General features: G+C 40.1%; 2 protein-coding genes across 3 annotated transcripts in view; both read left to right on the forward strand.

The window, feature by feature from the left end:
• The window catches only part of LOC108355851 (transmembrane channel-like protein 7), a 120,099-nt gene extending 117,502 nt beyond the window's left edge, over window positions 1-2,597 (forward strand). The window contains exon 3 of the mRNA XM_017607007.1: window positions 2,229-2,597. Coding sequence (XP_017462496.1) covers window positions 2,229-2,240 — 12 coding nt within the window. The 3' untranslated portion in view covers window positions 2,241-2,597. The remainder of the gene's footprint in view (window positions 1-2,228) is intronic.
• Window positions 2,598-10,412: 7,815 nt separating this feature from the next.
• The window catches only part of LOC108355890 (uncharacterized), a 17,084-nt gene continuing 16,256 nt past the window's right edge, over window positions 10,413-11,240 (forward strand). For both annotated transcript variants that reach the window (XM_017607025.1, XM_017607031.1), the window contains exons 1-2: window positions 10,413-10,423; window positions 11,032-11,034. The gene's annotated coding sequence lies outside the window, so the exon portion shown is untranslated. The remainder of the gene's footprint in view (window positions 10,424-11,031; window positions 11,035-11,240) is intronic.

Genomic DNA, 11,240 nt, shown 5'->3' on the forward strand with positions numbered 1-11,240 from the left:
AAGTACATTTTTTGTATAGATTTCGTACTGAAGGAACAATTTCATTTTCCAACTTTGATACAGAAGGTAAACAAACACAGGGTTGCAAGGAAAAAAAGTTGAACGAGCTCAAAGTTGGCTGGCGACCAACTTTGTTGAAAGCGATTAGTTGAAAGGCCGTTCGGACGAGGCGATTTTTGCTTTCAACTAAAAGTTGCCTGAAAAATCGCCGCGTGCGAAAGCCGTATAAGTAGGAATGCTCGATATCATATTGATTATTCTGATTATCGATATTTCATGGTGCGATAAATGGTTTTTTGAATCGATATCTCCAGGTCGATATATCGAAGACATATACTTTACCCGCAACATCGATATTTGATGTTAAGTTGAAATTTTAATTTTCATCTACAAAAAAGTGTATGGGGAAATTCTAAAGTAGGTTTAACCAGCAGCTTGTGTGATTTATGTAGCTCTTAAGGGCCGGTTACTCAATGTCTGGTTAACACTAATCGGAGGTTATACATAGTTATCGACGTTACGGAATCCCTGTTATATGCATGAAGTCGAAGACGTCGATAACGATGTTTAACCTCAGATTAGTGTTAACTAGATATTGAGTAACCGACCCTAAGTTTGACAAACCGCTTGCATGGTGTATATTAGTGATTGGCACGGGCCGGGCTTTTGGCAGGAGCCCGACTGGCCCCTGCGTAATCCCGCGGGTACGGACCGGAATATTTGCTGTCAGCACGAACTCGTGCGGGCCTGGGCGTTCAATAAAATTTCATAAAAGCACGAAAAGGCACGAAAAAGCCCGTTGCTAATACTAAAAATTTAGATGAGCTTTTGTTTTTATAAAACAAAAAAAATAGTACATATTTAAAACTATTTTGATAAGAGAAAAGCAAAAAAAGAAATATTTGGAAACCGATAGAAAATATATAATACTTAGTAGTTTGGTTTACATACATATCTGTACATAAAATACCTCCCACCTTTTCTACTTCCCAGAAAATATATTATAAAAATCTTTGATGTAAAATATTGACTCGCTTAAGTAAATATACCTATGGTTATAAGCACAAAATTAAAAATATGTACATATGTATACATATAATAAAAGTTGGCTCTTTATTTCCGGGCTGGGGCGTGTCCCGTCGTGCCGGGCCGGGCCCCACTAAAATTCTTAACGTGCGGGCTTGGGCGTGTTTTTGAAAGTTGATTTTGCACTCGTTCCAGGCCGGGCCTGAAAATTTAGTCCCGTGCCCATCTCTAGTGTGTATGGCTCTTAACTCGTTGCCACCGTTAAGGCATCCACACACCTATGCGATTCTGTCGCTACGAATCCGCACCGTTTTTGTAGCATCAAACACAGACAACAGATTCTCACCGATAGAATCGCGTAGGTGTGTGGATACCTTGAGACTTATCGTCTTGGTCTATCTTCCTTGACAATACAGTCGACCGGCATGCCGTTTTAATCCTCAGTAATGAAATGTTTCCACGATTCGTAATTCGCTCTCCCATTCGTCATTCGTCTTGCCAACTACCTTCCGAATTAAGTAATTCGCCATACAAAATTTTGAATTTTTTAATTTGTAGGTAATTCAGATCGAATTACCATGCGAATGACGAACGAATCGGTGCCTTCTCTAATATTTATCGGAAATATATCGAAGTTTTCAGCGGCCTGGTCCCATTCCTGGAACTTTTTCTAGTTATAAAATAATATTAATAAAATATTCTCTATATATGTTAAAATTGTTGATGATAACTTAAATTTTAGCTCCATATTCCATATTTGCAGTACACAAAAATAATAATAAGGCTAAATTTTAGTACCTAAACCAATACTCCACTGCCTAAATTTTATTACCTAAACTAATATTCCACTGGGTGTTTCCAGCACTGCTACAATTTAGGAAAACAACTGCTAAAACTGTGCGAGTTGTTTGTTTTGGAATTTTTGCTTTTAATAAATATATCTATAAAAAGTTACGGTAGGTTTGGGACTATTTAACAATATAATAAATTTGCAACAGAAAAGGAGAATGTTCCATCCTGGCATCTATAAAAGAATCCGTTGGCTCTTCTGACCCTGCGAAATAATATACATCCATCGAATTACACATATACTTATCTGAATGCAAAAATCAAATAAATTTATACTTACATCTCTCTGAATATTTTCTTTTTTGTGCCATAGCAATGATAAAAACTATTTATTAGGATTTTTCTCTATTTAGGTAGCAATTTAGAAGTACTCGCACACAACCTAAATAGCGAAGAACAAGAACAAGAACTACAGCTGCCAAACGAATTACTAATGTGTGGCGTGGAAACAGGGTAATTAACGAATTACTTAGCGAATTACTTAGAGAGCGAATTACGAAGCGTGGAAACATCGTATAAATATACACGAAATAACACAATCAGGTGAGTCGATAGGCAGGTCTAATATTCTATTCAATTGGGAGTAGAATTTTCAATATCGATATTATTCAGCCCGATATATCGTCATATCGATTTGACATGCAATGAATTAAATCGGTTCATTATATCGATACTTTCTTAAATATCGAGCATTCCTAGTACTGAGTAGGTATCGCAAGAATGTGATTGTATCGAAACCCTACCCAGTGATAATTTTATTCCCGCCTATTTTTTTAATAGGGGTACTCATATAAGGTGATAAAAGGATAAATTGATAAATTTATCAGTTTCTCCACATTCTTGCATGAACACACCTTGGTAAATAATTGCATACATTTTTTTTATCATTTAACTTATATGGCTAGTTACGTTTCATTCTTACCTCGTACATTGTGTTCATTTGTTTCTTCTGTGTTCGTAGCAATATCGAGCACCTGGCAGTCTGTCAGGGTTGAATTTTGCTGAAATTTTTACGTTTACCCACCAAAATATTTTGATAGTCATAAACTTTGGTTAAATAGATTTCCATACAAAGTTTGACAGTTCATTTATCAAAATGATAAATTTATGATTTTGTCAAGTTTATCAGCTGTTTATCTACTTTTGATGAAGACCCCTAATTCAAATATTATTGTGAATAGCTAAAAAAAATTGGAGTGCAATGGGGTATAGTCGTTGCGCTGGGTATGCAGTTACAGTTGCATGGCTATACTCAATCCCGACTCTTGCGTCCTCGTTCGCGCACTCTGGGCAACGTGAGCAACCCATGTGCGAGATGCGGTAACCAATCCGAGTGGAGCCTTGGGTCACGGCAGAAAGAGAGGGAGCTTCGGTGGGGCCACTCTGACTTATTCGGTTTAAGGGCTCACTGAAGTCTGCAGCGTCTGTTCACCAGTAGGTGCGGCTGCAAGCGGGTGTCTGCTTGGAGCAAGCGGCTCGCTATATAAACGTGTATTTGGTTGCGAAACCACCCCCGTCCCAGCAATGGGTTGTGCGCTGGGCTTGGGACCCGCCACGTAAAAACCACTTCCAGTGAAGAAGCAAGGCAAAGCCTCGGATGAGACCCCCCCTTATGATGACGACCACGGCAAACGTTTAAAGGACTACGATTTGAGGGCATGCACCTGGAATGTCCGGACCCTTAATGGGGAAGGTGCCTCTGCCCGGCTGGTTGATGTCCTCGTAAGGACAAAAGCTGACATCACCGCCATCCAAGAAATGCGTTGGACGGGGCAAGGCAAAGAATGTCTGGGGCCTTGCGACGTCTACTACAGCTGCCATGTAAAGGAGCGCAAATTCGGAGTTGGATTTGTGGTGGGAGAGAGACTCCGTCGCCGAGTACTGTCGTTCACCCCGGTGGACGAGCGTCTAGCCACAATCCGCATCAAAGCGAGATTCTTCAACATCTCGCTCATCTGCGCCCATGCCCCGACGGAAGAGAAGGATGAGGCATCCAAGGATCTCTTCTATGAGCGCTTGGAGCGCACGTACGAGCGCTGCCCCCGTCATGATATCAAAATCGTGCTTGGCGACTTCAATGCCAGGGTGGGCAAAGAAGGGATCTTTGGAACCACCGTCGGAAAATTCAGCCTCCACGACGAAACGTCCGACAACGGATTGAGGCTGATCGACTTCGCCGGGGCCCGAAACATGGTAGTATGCAGTACTAGGTTCAAGCATAAAAAGATCCATCAAGCTACCTGGCTGTCTCCGGATCGAAAAACGAGAAACCAAATCGATCATGTTGTGATAGACGGAAGGCACGCTTCCAGTGTTTTAGACGTACGCACACTCCGAGGCCCAAACATCGACTCGGACCACTATCTTGTTGCAGCCAAGATACGCACCCGCCTCTGTGCAGCAAAAAATGTGCGCCCAAATATGCAAGGAAAGCTTAACGTCGAAAAGCTGCAATCACAACAGACAGCCAGCGCTTTCGCTACTCGACTCTCACACCTGCTCTCAGAGAGCACTCTTCAACAAACCGACATATGCGAGCAGTGGAACCACATTTCCCGCTCATTAAGTACCGCCGCCGAAGAAGTAGTCGGATTTCAGCGAGCCCGAAAGAACAACTGGTACGATGAGGAGTGTCAGGAAGCTGCAGAGAAAAAAGATGCCGCCTACAGGGCCACGCTGCGATCGGGCGCAACGCGCGCTATGTGGGACCGCTATAGGGATCTGAAGAGGGAAGCGAGACGTATTTGCCGCAACAAGAAGAGAGAGGCAGAAATACGTGAGTGCGAAGAGCTTGAAATGCTGGCCGACAGGAGGAATGCCCGAAAATTTTACCAGAGAGTTAGGCGACTTACGGAAGGTTTAAAGACCGGGGCGCACTCCTGTAAGAACAATAATGGCGACCTAGTAACTGATGTCCAGAGCGTACTTAAATTATGGAGGGAACACTTTTCCGCCCTACTAAATGGTAGCAGCACGGAAAGTTGTGGAGAAGAAGAACCCGAGCCCGCAGTCGATGATGACGGAGTCGACGTTCCACCGCCTGACTATGACGAGGTACGTATAGCAATAACGCGGCTGAAAAACAACAAAGCCGCTGGAGCTGACAGCCTGCCAGCTGAGCTATTCAAGTACGGCGGCGAGGAGTTGATAAGGTGCATGCATCAACTCTTGTGCAGAATATGGTCAGATGAACGCATGCCCGACGACTGGAATTTAAGTGTGCTCTGCCCAATCCACAAGAAAGGTGACCCCGCCATTCGCGCCAACTACCGCGGGATCAGCCTTCTAAGCATAGGTTACAAGGTCTTATCGAGCGTATTGTGCGAAAGACTGAAGCCCACCGTCAATGAACTGATTGGGCCTTATCAGTGTGGCTTTAGACCTGGCAAATCCACCATAGACCAGGTATTCACAATACGCCAAATCTTGGAAAAGACCCGCGAGAAAAGGATCGACACTCACCACCTATTTGTCGACTTTAAAGCCGCTTTTGACAGCACTAAAAGGAGTTGCCTATACGCCGCTATGTCTGAATTTGGCATCCCCTCAAAACTCATACGGCTGTGTAAAATGACGTTGAGCAATACCACCAGCTCCGTCAGAATTGGAAAAGACCTCTCCGAGCCGTTCGCCACAAAACGGGGTTTCAGACAGGGCGACTCCCTTTCATGTGACTTCTTTAATCTGATGTTGGAGAAGATAATAAGAGCTGCAGAACTGAACCGCTCAGGAACAATTTACTACAAGAGCGTGCAATTGCTGGCTTATGCCGATGACATCGACATCATCGGTAACAAAAACCGCGAAGTCTGTTCTGCCTTTTCCAAGTTGGATAGGGAAGCAAAGCGCATGGGTCTGGTGGTAAACGAGGACAAGACGAAGTATCTCCTGTCATCAAACAAACAGTCAGCACATTCGCGCCTTGGCACCCACGTCACTGTTGACAGTTACAATTTCGAGAAAGTAGAGAATTTCGTTTACTTGGGAACCAGCATTAACACCGATAATAATGTCAGCATTGAAATCCAACGTAGAATCACTCTTGCCAACAAGTGCTACTTTGGACTGAGTAGGCAATTCAGGAGTAAAGTCCTCTCTCGACGTACGAAAACCACGCTCTATAAGTCACTCATCATGCCCGTGCTGGTATATGGCGCAGAAGCATGGATAATGACAACATCCGATGAGGCGGCTCTTGGAGTGTTTGAGAGAAAGATTTTGCGAAAGATTTACGGGCCTTTACGCGTTGGCGACGGCGAGTACCGCAGACGATGAGCTGTATGAGCTTTACAACGATATGGACATAGTGCAGCGAATTAAAATACAGCGGCTCCGCTGGCTTGGTCATGTCGTTCGAATGGACACCAACGCTCCAGCTCTGAAAGTATTCAACTCGGAGCCCGCTGGTGGTAGCAGAGGAAGAGGGAGGCCCCCACTGCGATGGAAAGATCAGGTGGAGAAGGACTTGGCGTTTCCAATTGGCGTCAGTTAGCACAGAGGAGAAACGACTGGCGTGCTTTGTTGAACTCGGCCAAAATCGCTTAGGCGGTTACAGCGCCAAAAAAGAAGAAGAAGAAGCTAAAAAAAAATGTTTGTGTTGCTGAAATTGTTAAAATTTATATTTATTTTATAACTTGCAAGTAATGTACGCTTTTTTGTGCTTTTTCAGCATTCATTTTCACGTTCACTCTTTATAACTGCCAAGCAATATTATGTGTATACATATGTATATAAGCTGACAAAATTTTACCTAGCCCCATGAGCTATGGCACTGGCCCTTACTTAGGGTTTACACCGGACAATACTGCCATGACAATAGCAATACATGCATACTTTTCCATTAGAACAATTTTGACAACTAATACGTATATCTTCATTGCCGTGACAGCATTGTACAATGTAAACCCTAAGTAAGATGCCAATGAAAAGAACGTCCTACAAAGAAAGGGCTATTATCATCGTACGGCGCGTTTACATTGGACTATGCTGTCAAAACAATAAAGATATACGTATTAGTTGTCAAAATTGTCCCAATGGAAAAGTTTGCATGCATTAGTGAAAAAGTGTACATGTATTGCTATTGTCATGACAGTATTGTCCGGTGTAAACCCTAAGTAAGGTTTTCCATTTTCCATTCCCCCCATTTCCCCACCAGTATTTATACCAATATAAAGAGCTTTCATATACACTGGTGGCTTTACTGCCGGACTTTTTGCTCAGGTCAACCTTTTCCTTAATTACCTTTTTTTTAGATCATTGCGTCTATATGAAATGCAGTTCATGTTCCACAACACCCCACGTTCTCAGAAAAGCGCAATTAGTTTTAGCGTTTCCTCCTGCTTTTTTTGCTTTTCCATTCTTATCTGCAAAAAAAGTTTTTCTATTTAGTGATTTAAATGTTAAGTATTAATAATATTTCGCTATTTCTTACGCAAAATAAAACAGCCAAATCAAAATCAACGCTTCTTCCATTATTATATGTAAATATATTCTTTTGAATTTTCCTTCTTGCACGAGACGTCAAAATTATTGTCTGCATCAGTGTTGCCGTTTTAGCCCTTTGGTGGCTAAATTTGGCTACCAAATTCTTTTTTTGGCCACAAAAATTTGAAATTGCCCCTAGCCCTTTTTTTAGCCCTTTTCAAAATTTATTCATCATTGACATTAAAATTTTTTATATGATTTTCATGAATTTAACTCTTCGCTTATAAAGCGAACGCCTTTCCTTTAAGGCAAGTAAACTGTTCATTGTGTCGCTAGCTTAAGTGGTGGAAAAAGTTTGTTTATCGGTTGCTTCTTTTACCTTTAAGTAACGCAGAAGTTGAAAGGACGTTTTCTATAATAAATTTCGTTAAAAATAAGCACAGAAATAAAATGAATTTTGCAATGTTAAACGCTTTATTAACTGTAAGATATGGCTTAAAAAATGTACAGAAATGTTGTCATGATTTTGAAATTACAGATGATATCGTCAGGTTAATGAGAAATGAACAAAATTGTAACGACGAAGAATCGCTTAGCGATGATAGTATTGATATAGATATAAATATTTAATGTGTTAAAAAAATGTTTATAGATTAAATTATTTTACTATGAGTTCATTAAATGAATACTCTTTTGTTTGTTTGATACATACAGCGTCGGACAATAATAAAGCACCGACATTTTAATTCTTTGTAAATTATAACATAACATTTTAAAAATTTCTTTTACAAATGGATATTTTTCGAAGCATAGTTTGAAATTATTTAAGTTATTTAGTATTGTCCGACACTGTATATAGATATGATTCTAGTACTTATGTATTCTTAATGTGATCTCATTTTTTTGTTTATGTAAGAAATTAATTTTCAAACTGTACATACATATGTATATGTATGTTTTTTACGTTTCTGGGCCGTTATCTTATCCATTAACGATTTAACTATACTTTAAAATAGGTAAGTTGGCGGCCCTTAATATGCTTTATGTGTTACACAACAAGTTTTTTTGTTGAATAAACTATTAATTCTTTCCAGAGTTCATTGTTTTTCTATATCATTACTTATAGAAAATGTTTGCGTGTATACTTATATATTTATATGTAGGTAAAAAAATTTAGCTACCATTTTTAGCCACAACGACGATTTTTAGCTCTTTTTTAGCCTGAATTTAGCTACCGCTAAAAAGTTTCGCGGCAACACTGGTCTGCATACGTCAAATCCAAGGCGAATATATACACGGTGGGTTGATAGCGAATTAAGATTTTCGCCGTGGTACTTATTAATGTCAAAATAGTGTGTTTGTTGTAATATGAACTCGCCTTGTTTACAACAACGCATTATTTTGACATTAATAAGTACCACGGCGAAAATCTAAATTCGCCATCAACACCACCTTGTATAAATTCGCCTTAAGCACCACCTTGTATAAATTCGCCTTGACACCCGCATTAAAAAATAATTGGGGTGTTCACAGTTCGTTCCAAATAGTGTCTGAAAATGTAGACGTCTACATTTTCAGACGCTATTTGGAACGAACTGTGAACACCCCAATTATTTTTTAATGCGGGTGTCAAGGCGAATTTATACACGGTGGCGTTACTGGCGAATTTAGATTACAACAACAACCACATTTGGGGTGTTCACAGTTCGTTCCAAATAGTGTCTGAAAATGTAGACGTCTACATTTTCAGACGCTATTTGGAACGAACTGTGAACACCCCAATTATTTTTTAATGCGGGTGTCAAGGCGAATTTATACAAGGTGGTGCTCAAGGCGAATTTATACACGGTGGCGTTACTGGCGAATTTAGATTACAACAACAACCACATTTGGGGTGTTCACAGTTCGTTCCAAATAGTGTCTGAAAATGTAGACGTCTACATTTTCAGACACTATTTGGAACGAACTGTGAACACCCCAAATGTGGTTGTTGTTGTAATCTAAATTCGCCAGTAACGCCACCGTGTATAAATTCGCCTTGAACACCACCTTCCATATATTCGGCTTGTGTTCCACAATCCGATCGGAACTTTTGTTTCGAAGTTAATATTGAATCCGATTGTAGAAAAGAGGAAAAAAACTCCAACTTGTCAATTGCGCTCTGAAGTGTCAAATTTGATTTGAAAATATTAAAAAAGTGAAAACAAAAATGAGTTCAATTGTTTTATTTTATTTTTTATTTATTTATTTAAGAAAGCTTATATAATAATAACAATCATTATACAACCTATGAAAAAGCAGCGCTAGCAGCAGAGGCTTTCGGCTGGCTGGTGAAAAGGCTTTGTCTTAAATGCGCCGGAGAAGATCAGTATCCTTGAGAAAATTATAAATTTTGCATATATTGTTAGTAGAAGGGTTCATTAGTAATCCAAATTCAAATGCGATGTCTGTGATTTGCCAGAACAGGACAAAAAGCTACAATGTGTAGAACGCTAACGGTGGAATCACAAAAAGGGCACTGGTTAGGACTGGTACCATTCAGTAGATGACTGTTTGTAATAATGGTGTGGCCAATACGTAATCGTATATAGGGAGTGATGTAGTTTGCTGGGACAGACGTCGAATACGTTGGTTTAGACCGATTAATGTTAATCCGGGAGTAATGATGGGTATAATTCATCCAGTCAGCTGCTAACTTGGCACTTCTTTGTTGAGCTATAAGCCGGTTTATGTCGCTCTTGATGAAGAGAGAGGAGGTCATTGTAGGGNGGATAGAGCTGTGCGGAATTTAAGTAGAGAAAGATTAGCATCTAATAGCTTGGCAGAGGAAGATAGAGCGTTAGGAGGGAGATACGAGGATGAGATAATTGAACATTTAGTAGAATAAAATTGAGAAGGGAGACTAGAGTCAGAGGAGTTATTGGAATAATAGAGAGCAAATTCTTCAGCTATATCCCGTGGATATAGAAGTTTGCCTCGAGGTGAATTAATTGACGTGATGGATGAGGAAGATGGAAATCCAGTTAGCCTTCTTATATCCGACCAAATTTTTTTGGTGTCACAAGAAGAGTTAATGGAGGAAGTGAATTTTGGAAGCAAGACATTTTGGCTACTTTAGATGCACGTCGAAATAAAGCGTAAGATTTCTTGTAATGAATAAGATTGGTTGAGGTGCGATTACGTTTGAATTCATGCCATTTACGTTGTTTATATTGTCTTAACTCAGCTAGATCACTGTTCCACCATAAGGGGGTAGGCCTAACAGGTTTCGATGACGATACAGGGATAGATTGATTAGCTGCGCATCGAATAATTTTATGAATCCTGGAAGTTTCCTGATTGATATTAGAGGAGGGTGGAAATGAGTTGGAAAATCTAAAACAGGAGTCTTCAAATTTGACCCAGTTAGCTAAATCTGTTTTAAACAAGGATCTGGGCTTAAAGGTCGTTAAAACACGGGAAGTAGAGATTTTGGTGACTATAGGAAAGTGATCACCCCCATGAAGATCATCTATTGGATGCCAAGAACATTTAGAGGATAGAGAAGAAGAAGAAAGGGTGATATCAATATGAGTAAAGGAAGAGTGAGTAGAAAAGTGGGTGGGGGATCCATCATTCAGAATAATTCCATTAGAAGTAAGTAAAAAATCTTCAATTTGACGACCTTTAGAATTAGCTGAAGGAGAACCCCAAAGGGGACTCCAAGCATTGAAGTCACCTGCTATAATATAGGGAGTAGAGGAAGAGGGAGTAAGATTATTAAAGTCGGTTAAAGAGAAAAATTCATTAGGAGGAGAATAAGCACAAATAATTGAAATTTTGTTTGCTAACTGGAGCTCTACAGCAACAGATGATATAGAGGAAGTAGGGTAATAGGTAGAATGAGGCAGATTTCTTTTAATTAGGATTGCAATGCCTTGTTTACTATTGGTAATTTGGGG

This window comes from Rhagoletis zephyria, unplaced genomic scaffold (assembly GCF_001687245.7).
Source record: "Rhagoletis zephyria isolate East Lansing unplaced genomic scaffold, Rhagoletis_zephyria_1.1 Rzeph_scaffold_00169, whole genome shotgun sequence".
Taxonomy (NCBI): Eukaryota; Metazoa; Arthropoda; class Insecta; order Diptera; family Tephritidae; genus Rhagoletis; species Rhagoletis zephyria.